Source organism: Eurytemora carolleeae, unplaced genomic scaffold, assembly GCF_000591075.1.
Source record: "Eurytemora carolleeae unplaced genomic scaffold, Eaff_2.0 scaffold112, whole genome shotgun sequence".
Taxonomy (NCBI): Eukaryota; Metazoa; Arthropoda; class Copepoda; order Calanoida; family Temoridae; genus Eurytemora; species Eurytemora carolleeae.
Genome location: NW_019396053.1, coordinates 92,540 through 109,988, shown reverse-complemented (window position 1 = coordinate 109,988; position 17,449 = coordinate 92,540). Strand labels below are relative to the sequence as shown.

The 17,449-nt window shown below is 32.7% G+C and overlaps 3 protein-coding genes across 3 annotated transcripts in view; all 3 read left to right on the top strand.

The window, feature by feature from the left end:
- The window catches only part of LOC111705849 (ectopic P granules protein 5 homolog), a 24,515-nt gene extending 15,868 nt beyond the window's left edge, over window positions 1-8,647 (top strand). Inside the window, exons 16-28 of the mRNA XM_023478540.1 lie at window positions 1,835-1,912; window positions 2,751-2,876; window positions 3,242-3,362; window positions 3,677-3,748; window positions 4,044-4,212; window positions 4,914-5,061; window positions 5,164-5,386; window positions 5,443-5,510; window positions 6,279-6,356; window positions 6,450-6,557; window positions 7,265-7,354; window positions 7,850-8,006; window positions 8,564-8,647. Of these exons, the coding sequence (XP_023334308.1) occupies window positions 1,835-1,912; window positions 2,751-2,876; window positions 3,242-3,362; window positions 3,677-3,748; window positions 4,044-4,212; window positions 4,914-5,061; window positions 5,164-5,386; window positions 5,443-5,510; window positions 6,279-6,356; window positions 6,450-6,557; window positions 7,265-7,354; window positions 7,850-8,006; window positions 8,564-8,647 (1,522 nt within the window). The remainder of the gene's footprint in view (window positions 1-1,834; window positions 1,913-2,750; window positions 2,877-3,241; window positions 3,363-3,676; window positions 3,749-4,043; window positions 4,213-4,913; window positions 5,062-5,163; window positions 5,387-5,442; window positions 5,511-6,278; window positions 6,357-6,449; window positions 6,558-7,264; window positions 7,355-7,849; window positions 8,007-8,563) is intronic.
- Window positions 714-4,662, top strand: LOC111705739 (DNA-binding protein RFXANK-like). The gene is made up of 8 exons (XM_023478388.1): window positions 714-922; window positions 1,408-1,477; window positions 1,835-1,912; window positions 2,751-2,876; window positions 3,242-3,341; window positions 3,677-3,771; window positions 4,109-4,260; window positions 4,565-4,662. The coding sequence occupies exons 1-7, from the start codon at window positions 889-891 to the stop codon at window positions 4,221-4,223; spliced, it is 618 nt and encodes a 205-aa protein (XP_023334156.1). The 5' UTR covers window positions 714-888; the 3' UTR covers window positions 4,224-4,260; window positions 4,565-4,662.
- LOC111705842 (geranylgeranyl pyrophosphate synthase) lies at window positions 8,530-17,340 on the top strand. The gene is made up of 15 exons (XM_023478526.1): window positions 8,530-8,822; window positions 9,033-9,155; window positions 9,308-9,389; window positions 10,764-10,813; window positions 11,205-11,283; window positions 11,835-11,890; window positions 12,822-12,885; window positions 12,961-13,020; window positions 13,190-13,292; window positions 13,900-13,977; window positions 14,482-14,586; window positions 14,633-14,648; window positions 14,804-14,860; window positions 15,057-15,127; window positions 17,272-17,340. The coding sequence occupies exons 2-15, from the start codon at window positions 9,045-9,047 to the stop codon at window positions 17,306-17,308; spliced, it is 969 nt and encodes a 322-aa protein (XP_023334294.1). The 5' UTR covers window positions 8,530-8,822; window positions 9,033-9,044; the 3' UTR covers window positions 17,309-17,340.
- Window positions 17,341-17,449: the final 109 nt, after the last annotated feature.

The window sequence follows — 17,449 nt, the reverse complement described above, 5'->3', positions numbered from 1 at the left end:
GATTTAGAAAAAGAGGAGATCAAGCATTGATCTCGGTATCCACCATTCTAAAGTTTTCAGCTGAGCTCAGTTTTCTCAAAGATTTTGTGAATTTGCAGAAATTTTCTTTATTTGTAATTCTACAGGACAAAAAGTTTTTTTTATTGTGACTAGCTAATTCTTGCTTGTTTATTCAAGAGACCTAAAAAAACAATAAAAAAACATTATGTTCCGTCATTACTGAAGGAGGTTTCGTGCATGGAACTAACTAAATTATTTTGATAATCAAACATTCTTTATCTTGTGGCGGCTATGAAAGTCGTCTTTCCTAAGAAGAACCTTTCGCGGCAAGTAGAAGAATAGAGGGAGTTTTCCAGAAGCCACGTCATGATATATATTTTCTACTTTGTAAACTTAGATTAAAATATAGTTAGTCGTTATCTTATTTCTCGTCTTATTGCTATCCGCCAAAATCTATACAAAAGGGTCCATCATTTATTGGGCTTTATGTACATACAGTTTGGTGTTTGGTTATTGTTGTAATGTAATATAATCCTAATTACACCAGTTGGTGCCACAATAGGCTGTATTTATCATTTAGTCAATAATTGTCATATATTTTTTATATTGTATTTACCTAAAAATGCTTAATACTGTATTTATTTAACTCAAGACTCTGAAACTTAAGTTCTATAATTTTTTCTTCTAAAAAGACTTTTTTTCAGAATTTGATTTTATACCAAAATATTTGGTATAAAATAAGCATTCTCTTGAAAAGTTTGAATATGAAACTGAATAATAAAAAAAGGGATTTTTTAGAAAAATATTTTTAAATTCGATAAGGTTGTTTGTTTGCTATGTTTGCGAGTATATTATAATAAACAGGGTTAAATATATTTCTAGATAAAAATGTCCAGTTTTTGGCCTAGTGCCCCTGATGTAGGTGAGCGTTTTGAATTTTTTTATTTCTTTAAAAGCTTTTTCAGAAGCGGTCGAGTTAAATTTTAATTTTGAAAGCAAAAGTTAGGAATATTAAATGTATGTCTGACGTAGAGAGATTAAAATAAAATTTTACACATATGCATTTACAATTTGCCATTCAAATTAGTTTAGTCTTTATAATTTGCATACTGATTTACAAATTGTTTTAGTCAATATTAAAATATTAATACATTTCGATTTACAATTTACAATTTACAATTTACAATTTACAATTTACAATTTACATGGCATAAAAATATTCATACGTCTACAATGAATTAAATACAATTTACAAATCATCCATAATTGAATATTTTTAAACCCCGTTTACGTCTACATGTACATTTAATTATTTACAATTTACTTATAAATATCAATTTACAAATGGCTAAGGAACATTAAACTGGTCTCCTACTGAGCCTCAAGTGGTATTTAATATTTATTTAGGCCCTGGTGCACGTGCTACAACAATATTGACAAATCTTCAAAGAGGAAATGTACCAACACAAAACATAAGGTTGAATATTTTTTTATTTTGACAAAAAAAAAACATTACATTTTGGAATTAATCAAAAACTATTTCTGTGCCTATTCTATGTGCCTTCAGGTGAATGAGACACTATAGAAACCTTGACTCTTGTATCTTAGAAACCTTTAACAAAAAAAAAACATTTATACCCATTAAACATTTTCGGTGAAACCTGTAAACCCTCATTTGAGAAACTATGGCGAAAAATTTGGTTATCTGTTGAGATTAAAGTCTTGTACATATTCCAACTTTTCTTTACATAGAGCAGTGATAGAAGATTACTAAAATGTCGCAAACCTTCCATTTAATGAATAATAAACTAATGTTTAATGATGTATTGTACAGTAGTGTACGGTCTGTTGATGTTTACCAGCGGGCTGGTCAAGGAGACCTGGATAATAATGATATAGATTGCTGGCTCAGGTAGGGTAAAACTACAGCAGGCCGGTCAAGGAGACCTGGATATTAATTATATAGATTGTTGGCTCAGGTAGGGTAAAACTACAGCTGGCTGGTCAAGGAGACCTGGATAATAATGATATAGATTGTTGGCTCAGGTAGGGTGAAAGTACAGCAGGCCGGGCAAGGAGACCTGGATAATAATGATATAGATTGTTGGCTCAGGTAGGGTTAAAGTACAGCAGGCCGGTCAAGGAGACCTGGATAATAATGATATAGATTGCTGGCTCAGGTAGGGTAAAACTACAGCAGGCCGGTCAAGGAGACCTGGATAATAATGATATAGATTGTTGGCTCAGGTAGGGTGAAAGTACAGCAGGCCGGTCAAGGAGACCTGGATAATAATGATATAGATTGCTGGCTCAGGTAGGGTAAAACTACAACAGGCCGGTCAAGGAGACCTGGAAAATAATGATTTTGATTGCTGGCTCAGGTAGGATTTATCTACAGCGGGCTGGTCAAGGAGACCTGGATATTAATGACATAGATTGCTGGCTCAGGTAGGGTAAAACTACAGCAGGCTGGTCATGGAGACCTGGATAATAACGATATAGATTGTTGGTCCAGGTAAGCTTTGTCTGATGCATGAGAAATGTTTGTTTTTACTAGCTAAAATTACATTATTTTAATCGTGGTTTCTCTACAAGAGTAACTTGCGAATTTCTGATGCAGAAACAATGGAAAAAAAATAATTATTAGACACTCTTTAAGTAATGAAATCTTCCTAATTATTGATCAAATAAATGTTTAGAGGGAACCGTTTGCATCTGCAGTACCTTAAAAAAAATAAGGATTATTTTAGAGAGACAGGAGGGGATATCAATCTACCGGATGTGCATGGGTTTACCATGTTGATGTGGGCAGCAGCTTACGGTCAAACTCCAACAGTTCAACTTCTACTTAATCGTGGAGCTAGCATAAACTGTAGGTGAGGTTTAACAATGTAGTTATTACTGATATTGATCCGACGCGTTACCCCATCCCCCCATCCTACTCAACCATTACTTCTTCATGGATATTTTGTACTTTTTGTACTTTTTATTCAAGATGCCATGAACTATTCTTAAAACTCCTCTTTAGCGGAAAGAAAATGGGATCTGGATTATACTTAGAGATGAAATCTCGTTTACCAATTGCATTTTACTCCTACTATCAGAATTTAGGAACAAGTCTAACTTATTGCTTAAAGATGTTCCATAGGTCCAAACTGATTTAAACTTTCATTTATTTTTAAATAGATAAACAATCTCTTTTATAATTTCAAAGGTAGAATTTTACCTATTTGTTTTTTAGAGGTTTGGAAGAAGAAACAGCCCTGCATCTAGCTGCTAGCTGTGGTTGTATTGAACTTATCACACTTATACTTAAACATGGAGCATTTGTTGATACAGAGGTTAGATTTATTGATACAGAGGTTAGATGTTGATACAGAGGTTAGATTTATTGATGCACAGGTTAGTTTTATTGATACAGAGGTTAGATTTATTAACACAGAGGTTAGATTTATTGATACAGAGGTTAGATGTTGATGCAGAGGTTAGATTTGTTGCTACACAGGTTAGATTCATTAGATATAGAGAGTAAATTTATTGAGAGATGAGAAAATGTCCAAAAAAAAGAAAAGATAAAAAGTGAATTCTGTTGAAGGGACTGTCTAGTGTCTAGTGTCTACGTATGTGACTCTGATAATAGACTTTCATTTTTTCGTGAAGCCTCTTTTTATTCTAGGATGAGAATGGATGTACACCCTTAATGTTTGCAGCGATGAAGAACCATCCTCATGTTGTTAATGAGCTTTTGGCACATAATGCAGATATTACAAGGGATACAACAACATAATTATTTTCAAAGGGATTGTTGACTTTTTTTAAATAGATAATGTGAAATTCCTTAATTTGTTTGGTAGCATAAAAAACAAGTGCCTAGGATCCGGATCCGTTGGATCCGCAACATTTTGACTTCCTGGATCCGGATCTAAAAAAATATGCAGAACCATGGATCCGAATCCAAAAGGCAAAAAAACAACCAAAGCCTACTTAAAAAGACTTCTTGCTCTCAAAACACAAATCTCAACTGTAATGAGAATATTTTTTAGCAAGAAATAGGACTGAAACCTGAAGTTAAAAGATGCCAAACCAAACCTGTTGTTATATTGTGCAGGCGGAATATAAATGATGATACGGCGTACAGTTTAGCAGTACGGAATGGTGCTAGATTGGCACAAACTGTTATTGAGCACAGCATAATTTCAGTCATGGAGAAGAGTCAGTTTTAACGCATAAAGTTTTGCAGTACATTTAAAGCAGAAGAAGTTAAGTGCCTGTGCCAGTACGCTTTATGGCAGCTAGTTTACATACAAAGATGAGCTATGATTTTATTATTGCAAGTTATCTATTGGCACACCCTGGTTTAAAGAAAGACTATTTTATGTTACATGTTGATAAAAATAGCTTAATTAATTTTACTGGGTTGCTCAACATGGGGCTTCTTACAGATTTCATTCTCATACTCATACTTGTATGAAGATATATTTAAAAATGAAAAATTACCAAAAATTTACATTTTTTTAATGTTCTAATTAGCATTTTACCTCAATTGTTTTTTCTACTATTTCAGAATGTCTCTTCTTGTTGGAAAAATAGTGAAGAATGGAGAGGAATTGTATTCTTTAGCAGAATCTGTTGAACCAAACCAAATTCACCTTCAAGCCTTAGGAACCAATTAATTTACAATTTTTTCTTTTTTACGGGGGGGGGAGAGGTTCTGTATAATTTGTTCCAAACAAAGCTCTTTTCAACTAGCAAATTCTAACGCTTTTAAGAAAACTCAGATAGAGGTCTAAGGGTACCTTTGTATACTCTTTTTCTTTTTTTATGGTGGGTCCCTTGAAGTTACGTCGTAACAGTCCCTTTATTTCATATTCAAGAAACATATTTAATACTTGTTGTTAATATATTTGGTTTAGCTGACAAACTGAGAAAAATACAGAAAGAAACAAATGAAAAGTTGACCCATCTGATCCAGGAGTCAGGGTCATCCGAGGTCATTGAGGATCTAGAGGAGCTAGAGGACGAAGAAGAAGAGGAAGAGCCGGCCAAAAAAATTCTCAAATTGTAAAGAGTAATGAATATAACTTCTTGCTTAAGAAGAAATGTTATCTGAACTTATTTTTCAATGATCAGCAGATCTTAGAAAACCCAAACTTTGAAGTGATATACAAACTCGGCTTATACCACAAACTCACTTGGTGATTTGTTTCCGAACTTTTTTAATTTCGCGGGGAAATATTTCGAGATGGCGGACACATCTACCACGTGGAAAAAGGTTCTCTTCGAGAAAAATGGATTTCCTGATAACTATACACCGGAGGAAAGCTTCCTTGCTGCCATCGAAAGAAATAAAAATCTTCGAATTTATTCTAAACGAGAATGTTTTAAGGTGAAGAAATTAAATATTTTAAAAAAATGTTAAATATATTTTCTAAATGATTTAAGGGAGCTGCTGTTGTCGGGCGTGAATTCAGTCTTCTTATCACGTTTTGGGCTCTATACATATATCTTAGGTGGATTTATCACTTTTTTTGTTTCTTTAATTCACATTTCAGGGGAAGAAAATTCCAAACCGTGCTAAGTGAAATGTCTCAAAATTGCGACAAGTTACAAAACGTGTTTTGTGTCCAAACTTTGAATTTGCTTTAGAAATGTCAAATGTTTTAAAATGATTAAAATCAAAATCATCAGAAATTGACGTTTCTTGATTTGTAGGGGTTTAATATTTAAAGTTTTGTTATAAAAATGTAGTCTTAACTATTCTTGAATAAACTATGCAAACTGGTCTTTTCTTCTCGACCTAAACAAAAATTTAACCGTTAAAAAAGATTACTTTGCACAGTTGGCCGAAACCTGACAGCGTCATGTTTGGGCCAAATCACGTGTTGGAACTTTATTCCCCTGTATTTAAACTTACACAATATTTTTTTAACTAAACATAAAACTCCCTCAAAAAAAAACATTCCTTTCTATCATTGTATTAAAATAATTGTTTTTTTTTTCATACGATAAAGATTTGAAATGAATTAAACACTTGTTACGATTTTCTAATTCTTGTATCTTTGCACCCTGCTGCAGTAGGCCATAAGATCAAATAGTCAAAGTTTGAAATACATCATCAGGGATTAGAAAATTTGAGTCTGTGGCATGTGTTTAGTTTCCTGAGAGGCTAAAACAGAATGTTGGTTATTTGAGTGGATGGAAAATTTTCTTACTCTTTTTCATGCATTTTATTCTTTTTCTAAATTGAAATATCTTTGTGATTTATTGTTTATTTCTAGTGAAGATATTGTGAGTAGTGAACAGCTTCTGCTGTCTCTATTTCTTGTTATTACCGCGGGATATTTATACCATCTCAGGTAACCCCTCAGAAAATAATTTTTACTAAATTTTTATTCAAAACTGATGTTTTTGATTAGTCTAATATAAACCTCACAATGAATAACTATTAGGAACTTCTCCTTGTCTAAAATCCTTAATGGAGTAAAGACGACTTTCTTCTTCGTCACAATTGGATTTGCTCTGTCTCCAGTATTGTTCAAACTGACCGACACCATCAGGTAACCCGAGGCCGAATTTAAAGAATTTGAGCCGCGGTTTAAATTTAAGCGGCGGCTCAAATATGGTTGGTTCCACTTAAAATTGTATTAAATTTCTCAAGATTTAATCCGGCGCTTAACTGAAACCGGTTTTGGGGGGATTTAAGACGCGGCTTAAATTCATTAAATTCGGACACAGGTTCAAATAAATTAGATGCTTTCTTATTTCGTACCAAAGAAGGAGACCTTTCAGCTAGCTAGGGTCATCTGGTTTTCCTACCTGGCCCTGGCCTATACATTGCAATTAACAAACTTTACACTATAACAATATAAACTGTACATTTATATAGTCGTATATGTAGGAATTTCCTCAGGTGGAAAGGGGGCGCTAAACCCCGATGGGGTTCCCCCTCGAAACCAAAGATTTCACTTATCCATAACCCCCCCCTGTATGCGCCCCTGTGTACCCTAAACAGTTGAGGTATGGGGACTGCCTTTAGGCCTTAGGATTTTTTACAATATTTAAGATTTGTATTCATAATCTCTGTTCGTCGCGCAAAGAACTTTGTGATATCTTATGCGTTATGAAAGTGGATTTATACCAAAAAAAAAGGATGTATAGCATTATATGAATTTACCACAAAGTCCTTAAACACTAAGAAAAGTCTAATTGGTTATCAGAAAAAAAATATTTAAAATACATATTTTTTAATCGTGATAGTTTTTAGTACTGATACAATTCACACGATGTCTCTGGTTGGATTGGTGGTTCACACCCTGACCCAGAACTACGGGATCACAGGGCCGGTCGTCTCAAAGTAAGTCATCGTTGTAGTTGCAGACCAATCGTTTTAACAGAGACAAATTACTAAAGTTAAACTTCATGTAAAGGGATATAATTCTGGAAACTTAAACAAAGTAATTAAACTAGGCATCTATCTTTTAAACGGGTTGATATGGAACCATTTAGGTTGACCTTTCTAATCCACAGTACTTTTTGTAGCCATTGGTATGAAGATTTTAACGCTGTAAAACAATTGTTTCTGGTTTCAATGGAAAGGATTATTTGGAAATATTCTTACAGATTTAGTGTTACGCTAAAACTAGTTCCTCAGCAGTCCAAGTACGTCACATCTAAATATACAAAACATTCCCCCATACTTCATTGTACACTGGAAACTACAGTGTACAATGTACATACCTTGCACTTACCTAATTTAGTCTGTTAAGTTGGTGGTTCAACTGTTAAAAAATAAAACAATTTAATAAAAATGTTCTAAGGAAAGTCCGTTAGTGTGATCAATGTATTTTAGATCTATTTCCCTGAATTCTGGTATATTCTCTACCGTTTGCCTAGCCAGTAGATTTCCAAATCATCTTGCGGCATTTGCACTGCTCTGCCTAGCTGTCTTCTGCTTTTTATTGGTAAGTAAAGATTTATCTAGCATTTTTAGGTCTAGAATATTACAGGTTTTCAATGAAATATTTAGTTTTATGAAAAAAGTACATTACAACTGGACAGAGAGGCTTATACAATGGGGCTATTGGTGAGTAGCCTTCTCAACCTATAGTTTAGGGGAGTTTTGTTCAACCAAGAAAGGGATTTTACAAATAAAATATAGAGATTTTTTGCTGTACCTTGACTGACCCTGCATCATTTGAAAAGGGGCATGGCCTATTCACAACGGTACCCTTTAACCCTCTATCTGAAGTAGATGTTAGCGTTTGAAGTGTTCAATTCTGGTAATTTCTTTCATTGTCTCCGAAGCACTAGTGTGCAAGTCACTCTAATAGAGAAACTGCCATTGAAATAATATATTTTTAAAGGTATATTGATTGATAATTCATTCACTCTTGATCAGCCGAAACTTTTCGGGATACCATTGGGATTTGGACATCCTACTCTATACATGAAGATTAACTTGAAATTACAGATACAGTCGTGTAAAGTTGTCATGTTAAATCTCAAATAAGTAAATCAAATACATATTAAATGTATTTTTGTCTAATTTTGAAAATATTTTCAGGTTATTTGTCCTCTTCTGTTCTTCCATCTTCAATCCTATAAACAAACTATTCATGGTCCTTGGGACGAGGCTTCATTAGACTGAAAAGAGATAGAATATCAAGAGAACATAAAAAACAATGGAGTTTGCCGTCTTTTCCAAGTCATTTTAATATGTTTTGTGAAACTCCTCAAATTAATTGATCATGTGTTTGAGCGTAATTTAACAGACAAAGTTCTAAGAACGCGTTAGAACACATACTTTCAAAATTGCTACGGTGGTAGGCGATTATATAAATATAATAAAGACGACTTTCGATTTCAATTTTGATTTATATCACGCTTTTAAACAGCATTTTTATACAAAACATGGAAAAAAAGAGTAGCTGAAATACGCTTCTTTTTAACTGTTAATAGACTTGTAAAACTTAAATAAAAAGGTGGTCTTCATTATATTGATATAATCGTCTACCACCGTTTTAAATATTAAGTAATTTTATTTTATGATTTGCCATTTTTATTTTTTCAGAAAAATGCCGAACACAGTACCTAATGGAGACATTCCATCCATTGTAAAATTAGCCAAAGCTAACAAATCTCAGAAATCCAAAGAAGTAAGTTTTAATTGCGACTTAAATTTATATTGTAATCAATTATGTAACTTCTTAATAAACTGTTTTTGTTTATTTTGTTGATGGCTAAATTCTCTAAATGAAAGCTAAATTTGTTTCGAGATGGAAATCAATGATTAAATAAATCTGTTTAGGATCTACCATTCAGCCAAAGTAACAGTAGAGCTCAGGATGCTTTACTCTTAGAACCTTATTCCCACCTGCTAACTGTACCAGGTCAATTAAAACACTGTACACTGTACTTATTTTGTGCACAACAGTACACTTAGAACCTTATTCCCACCTGCTAACTGTACCAGGTCAATTAAAACACCGTACACTGCACTTATCTTGCGCACAATAGTACACTTAGAACCTTATTCCCATCTGCTAACTGTACCAGGTCAATTAAAACACTGTACACTGTACTTATTTTGTGCACAACAGTACACTTAGAACCTTATTCCCACCTGCTAACTGTACCAGGTCAATTAAAACACCGTACACTGCACTTATCTTGTGCACAATAGTACACTTGGAACCTTATTCCCACCTGCCAACTGTACCAGGTCAATTAAAACACTGTACACTGTACTTATCTTGTGCACAATAGTACACTTAGAACCGTATTCCCATCTGCTAACTGTACCAGGTCAATTAAAACACAGTACACTGTACTTATCATGAGCACAATTATACACTTAGAACCATATTCCCATCTGCTAACTGTACAAGTCAATTAAAACACCGTACACTGTACTTATCTTGTGCACAACAGTACACTTATTCTCATCTGCTAACTGTACCAGGTTAGTTATACGCTGTACCCCGTAAGGGGGTATACTACTTATCATGTGCAACATGTTCTCAAGCAATTTAATCCATCTTGCCTTTTCTGTACTTACCTGTATTCTGTACTTATCTGTACCTATTGTGTAGGCATCTTGTATTTTACCGCACTTATTTGTACGTAATTATCTTTGTTTCGCAACTACCCAGTTGCCCTAGATTTGAGTATGTGTATACCGTGTGGTGTTCCTACGGATCTGACCGTAAGCTGCTCTGTCTGTCGATCTCTCCATACTAAAGTCTGGATCAGTCTTCAAGTTTTATTGCACAGTTCAATCTACAAATTTAATGATATATAGACCGAAAAACAAGAATTATAAGCCACAAAAAAAGTTTTATGTAAACAAAGGTTTATCAAATTTTCTTTATAACAAACAACTATTTACTTATGCATTAAAAAACTGCAGCAGAAGACTATGATAATTGGAATAAATATCGACATATTACAAATAATAAATCTAATGATAACTCACCACATTGGTCCTCGAAACACTTCACAGTAAATAAATATTTGTAGCGATCATTCAACTACGACAAATTCAACAATACTGAATGTTCGGGCTGACGCAGTACAGATTTAAATCCGGTGATACTATACAAACTACAAAATACAAGTTTCTAGAAGCTTCTTTGTTCTTGAGACAAACACCAAGTTCAGGGGGTAAATAAGGTGTTGTACAGGGATGATAAACTGGTCCTTCTTGCAATGGGAGTTGCAAAACAATCTTTACGGACTTAAAATTAGTTATTTTTACTTTTTAGGAAAAAATATTCGTGGTAAACTTATGGCTGGCTTTAACTCATGGTTACAGGTAACAAAATTAAATCATTTACTTGGACAGAAATAATAAAAGAGAAAAGTTGTCTGATAATTTTCACTTTATAGACTTAGCGCTTTCATATATTTTAAACTGATTTGAAGCTTTTAATAGTCAAGTGTCTTTCTAAATGACTCTTGATGAGTTAAAAATTTAAAGTCATTATAAGTTTCTCCACCTTTACTTTATACTTTTCCCCAAAAATTCATAATTTTCCTCAAAAAAAAACTTTAATTAAAAATGTTTAGCGCCTTTGAAGAATTTTCTACACAGTGGCGAAACATTTCCATTAAGGGATCATGATCTATACACAAAATATAACATAATATGTTTATATACAACATTATTTTTAAAGCATATTTGATGAATTGATTTAATGATCCAGGTTCCTGAGGAAAAGTTGTCAGTAATTGGTGAAATAGTTCAGATGTTACACAACGCCAGCCTTCTCTTAGATGATATAGGAATACTATCTAAAAATCACATTAACAATAGCAAGTGAAAAATTAACCATTAGGGGTGGACACTTTTGAACTGACGGAACTATACTCAATACCTTATCTCTTACTGGTTAAGAGTACTGAGTACTGAGGTTTAATCCTTTATCTTCATATGTCAGATTCATATTTGTCAAAAGTTCTACGTATAATCCAGCCAAAATATGTCTTATGTCTTATGTTTTATAATCCAATTTTTAAAATTATAAAGCCAGTGCGGACACAATGAAGCTGGCGGACTGCTAATATAGCCTAGTAAGACTGGGCTACACGGTTGTAGTTAACAGTGACAAGAAGTAAGGACAGAGAGTAGATTCAATACCTATTTTTTGACCAATTTCGAAGAGCCAACCAAAATTGACTTATGTCTGATGAAAAATTGGAACATTTTGTCCTTTTAATACCTGCTCAACAAGAAGTGTTATCATTGAAAACATATAAAATTTCAATCTTATATTTAATTTACTTTAGTTTAACGTGGGTTACCTATCTAGTTTTTGATAGTATATATTCTGTAGAGGATAGCAGTATTCTAAGACGGGGTTTACCTGTAGCTCACCTCATTTATGGTCAGGTTAGAATATATCCATCATATGTATTGTAACTAGGGTTTCCAGTAAACGAAAACTTTCGCAAAAATTTTAGGTAATTAACAGAGTAACCTTAAGATTTTATCTGGAAAAATTAAGCCTGAAAATAAAAGAACTAAGCTTAAAGGTTTTGTTTCGAGACTATGGATGGGTCAACCTACCGAACAATCTAGAGATGATTTCAAGGATGTACAGGAAGTGGAAGTCTTAAGCTAACAAAAATTCAAGAAGAAATTCTGCGGAGAAGCATTTTTCGGAATGTCTTAATTTAAAACTTAAATTTTTGCATACTTTTTCGGGAAAAAATTGCAAAAATGCAATTTATTTTTATAAAACAAATGAACTAGAAATTTCTCAAAAATAACCGAAAATTCTCGCATCATTTTCTACGCACGGAATGCGAAAAAATGCAAAAATTTTCGCGAAACGATTTCTCCATTTCGCGAAAATTAAGTGGATTGTGGTTTGTGAAAAGTCAAATGTGAAGTGAAAGAAATTGTACAGATGGTTTTCAATATTTGCTTTGTTGAGTAAGTTATAAAATGGATAATTGGATTGGTTTTATCATGTGAAATGTAGATTGTGTAGGGAAAGAGATTTTATGGATTGTTTTCACTATGTGTATTGCATAAGAGATTGTGTGATTGTTTTTAGCAAGTGGATTGTGTAGTGAGATATTGTATGGATTATGTTAAAATGTAGATTATAGATTCTGCATGTAGATTTTTTTAGAAGTAGTAGTGTAGTTTTCAATCAATAGATATTGTAAGTTTTTTTCCTTGTGAATTGTGTACTTGAAAATTGTATGAATTGTTATCAATGTATGGATTGTAGATCATAATGTTTCATAAATTTTATTGTTGTTTTTATCATGGTGTTAACTTGTAAAGAATTTCATATATGATATTTGTTTAGGCAAGTACAATCAACTGTGCCAACTACGTGATGTTTATTGGACTAGAAAAATGTCAGACCCTTGGTAATATTTAAATTTTCTTTAAATTACATAATTGCTTATCATAAATTCTGCTTAATTTCGTAAATTATGTTGTAGGACATCCTGAAGCCACTAAGGTATTCACAGAACAGATGCTTGAATTGCACAGGGGACAAGGTACATATCAACTTGAAGTATGTTTTATTGACATAAACCAAGTTTAAATTTGATCATCTTTGAACATTTTTTAATTAATATTTACATAGCTAACCATTCCTATCTTATTTCCGTAATCAAATTATTTTGGTTCCCAATGAAGAAAGAGAATGTAATAAATTGTATTTAGGAATGGAGATATACTGGAGGGATAACTTTATCTGTCCTTCAGAAGAAGAGTATAAAATAATGATCACAAGAAAGACCGGTGGACTTTTTAACCTGGCTGTAAGGTACCTGGACTATATCCTCTCTTTTATCTCAAGTAACTTAAATGATACTGTTTTTCCCACAATTGGAAATTTTTGCGTACAGAACCAATAACAGTCTGACAATAATGATAATTTCTCTGAGTAAAAAAACCAATAACAGTCTGACAATAATTGTAATTTCCCTGAGTAAAAAGACCAATAACAGTCTGACAATAATTGTAATTTCCCTGAGTAAAAAGACCAATAACAGTCTGACAATAAATGTAATTTCCTTGAGTAAAAGGACCATAACTAGCAACACAACATCTATCTCACAAGCCGTAAGTCCTTGGTATGATGCTGGTTTAGTAGAAGTCACTTCAGTTTTCGACACGGTTGTTGGTAGAAAATCCCTGAAATTTTGATTTGATTTGATTTGATTTGATTTGATTTGATTTGATTTGATTTGATTTGATTTGATTTGATTTGATTTGATTTGATTTGATTTGATTTGATTTGATTTGATTTGACAATATATTAGATAGATACTGCTGTAGTTCTTAAGTTACAAGTTGAATCACCCTTCTTTAACTTGAACAGGCGCCTCTAGGTTAATATGTAACTTTAAATAAAAAATTATAATTTCTAGGTTGATGCAGCTGTTTGCAACCTCATCTCATGATTTCTCAAACTTTGTCAAACTCCTTGGTCTTTACTTCCAGATTAGGTTTACTTTTTTTAGCTTATAATTTCAAGTGACCCTTCATGCGAAGATGGCAATACTTGATTCACTACAGTACCCTTGAAACCTTTATGTGCTCTTTGATGGGGAAGAAATTGTCGTTTTTCAAGTATTTGTTTGTGAAAATTCCAATATGTTTTCCAGTAGTAGAATAGTGTTTTTGTAGAGAAATTTATAAACATTCATGTCTTATTTATCCTTGATCAGACAAAGCTTTTAAGGATACCGTTATGAATCTTTACTGTTCTTTAATATAAGAAGGCACTACATTAATTTTGTGCACACACCCGGACGTATTTGGTTGATGTGGTTGCCAGAATCCTAATGTTAAAACTAAATTTTTTTCAATTAAAATCAATTTGACTTTTCTGGTTTTAGACGTCTTTTAACAATTTGATTTGATTTTATGGATGTAAATTCTTAAAATGGACATCTACTAAATAAGACTGCAGTCATCATGATCTAATAAACCTTTTCTTTCAATTTCAGGGATGATTATGAGAACCTGAAATCTGATGATTATGCTTCAAATAAAAGCTTTGCTGAAGATTTGACTGAAGGAAAATTTAGCTTTCCAGTCTTGCATGCTGTCAGGTACTAGCTTTTTAGACTTGCATGCTGTCAGGTACTAGCTTTTTAGCCTTGAATGCTGTCAGGTACTAGCTTTTTAGTCTTGCATGCTGTCAGTCAATAAAATCTTATCTTTTATCAATATGCTAGAATGAGTTTTGTTCCTAATTTTAAAATGATGAAGAGTATTTTGAAGTAGGTTTCCGAAATTTTTGTTTCTTGACAGATTTTAATTTTTTAGGTTAAAAAGTTCTGTATTGGTCTCATAGAAGCAGCAGGTTCATTTCAGTACACTAAGGTAGTTAAACTAACAATTCAAGCCATAGAAATAAAGAAAATTGTATTAAGTGCCTTTTTATCGCTGAATTTTAACTGAAGGAGAAAATCTTGTATTTTGTTCGAAGGGAGGGAGGGGGGGGGTATGGAAAATAGAAAAATGTTCTTGCCCCCTTTCTAGATTTTGTTCTTAAAATTTAAAACAATATATTTATTAGGGAATCCTGTCTGAGCTTGAATCCAGTATTCTCAAAGAAATCGAAGATATTGGTGGAAATAAAATACTAAGGAAATTTGACTATTCAATTCTCAAATTCTTTTTTCCTTGTCTGATATTTTTATTTTAACCACAAATTTTCTTACACTGGATTTATCTTGCCATACCACATTTTGCATTTCTTATTTGGTAAATTCGGGAAGCAAGATTCGTGCTTCCCCCCTCAGGTACTAGCTTTTTAGCCTTGAATGCTGTCAGGTACTAGCTTTTTAGTCTTGCATGCTGTCAGGTACTAGCTTTTTAGCCTTGAATGCTGTAAGGTACTAGCTTTTCAGTCTTGCTTGCTGTCATGTCCTAGCTTTTAGTCTTGCATGCTGTCATGTACTAGCTTTTTAGTCTTGCATGCTGTCTTTTACTAGCTTTTTAGTCTTGCATGCTGTCAGGTACTAGCTTTTTAGTCTTGCATGCTGTCAGGTACTAGCTGTTTAGTCTTGCATGCTGTCAGATACTAGCTTTATAGTCTTGCCTGCTGTCAGGTACTAGCTTTTCAGGTGGTATCCACTGAAGTAAAACTTTTTAATATTTGAACAGAAATTTGTTAAGCGGTCAAAAATACCAGCAATGCAATGTATCAGTTATTATTTATGAATTCTCATCTAGGAATACTTCCAAGTGTTTTTAACAGACTATTTGCGTAATTTCAAGTAAACCTGCATGCATAAATGACTATATGAGTTTTATAATGGTACCCTCAAAGGCTTTGTCGATTTACAATGGTATCCTTAAAGGCTTTGTTTGATGAAAGTATAAATTAGATATCAATGTTCATAATTTTGTAAACTGATTATTTTCTTGGAAAAACTGACTTGCCGCATTTTTATTGGAGAAAAACAGAAAGTTTTTATCAGAATTAAACATTTTTAAACCTAGAAAAATGAGGATAATTGATCAGATAAGGTTTCAATAGTACTGTTGTAATTTGAGCATTGTCATATTTACATGTAGGGTCGCTTGAAGTTACTCTCACGGTTCCTTTACGAGAGTTTTTGCATCCTATTTGCTATAGATTTGTTATCAAGGGGGTGGGGGGGGATTGAAAATTTATCAATAAAGTTATGTTTTTTTTGGTTTTAGGTAACCTATAAGAAAAAGCACACACGCACACAATTATTCCAAAGCGTTTATTACATAGAATTATTCTTATGATAAATTTTATTGTAAAAGAAACATAATGACGTTTTCAGCCTCTAGATCAGCAACTTTTCAAATGTTAAAATTTTTCATATTTTGATATTTTTTTATTGTTTTTAAGATCTGGGGCTGCTGATGATCGTGTTCTAAAAATCCTACGCCAAAGAACGCATGATAATGAGGTAGGAGTTGTAATTAGACTGCACAGAACATCATATGACAATCAAAATTTGTTCTTGTTAAAAGTTAATTTCGAACTTTTCTAGGGTTTTCTTGTCCAAAAAATGCCCCCCCCCCCACCTAGCAAATTCCAAGTTATGTGCGTTCCAAAACAAAAGAATTATCTTTATTTAACTAAAAAAACATATTTAACTAGTTATTATTATTAGATATTTATTTTTTACTATTTATTATTTATCATTTATCATTTATCATTTATCATTTATCATTTATCATTTATCATTTATCATTTATCATTTGTCATTTGTCATTTGTCATTTGTCATTTGTCATTTGTCATTTGTCATTTGTCATTTATTCATCAATCATCATTCAACATTCATCATTCATCATTCATCATTCATCATTTGTGAATTGTGAACTGTGAACTGTGAACTGTGAACTGTTAGTTCTTAGTTCTTAGTTCTTAGTTCTTAGTTCTTAGTTCTTAGTTCTTAGTTCTTAGTTCTTAGTTCTTAGTTCTTAGTTCTTAGTTCTTAGTTCTTAGTTCTTAGTTCTTAGTTCTTAGTTCTTAGTTCTTAGTTCTTAGTTCTTAGTTCTTAGTTCTTAGTTCTTAGTTCTTAGTTCTTAGTTCTTAGTNCAACCATTTTAAAAACCCCCTCCCTCCTCCCCATGAATTTCTCCATAGATAAGATTTGAGCTTAACAAATCATGCGCAATTTTTTTTTCTCTTAATAGCAGTCCAAAAGTCTTGTTTCCAAATTTACAGCTTACTTTTCACCATCTGGATATTTACAGTTTAATCTTAATTTTTTTTATTGGTATTTGAACAGTTAATAATTTTAGATGTGTTATGGATGAACTGCATACCTGGGAATCTTAACTTTAACCTAATTTAATATTATTTAATGTATAGAATGGTTTATTTATCAGGAAAATGTAAATTTACAATTTAACTTTCGCCATGTTAATTAATCAGACTTGAATTGGGTCGTGTAATATTTTTGAACGACGCGCTTACATA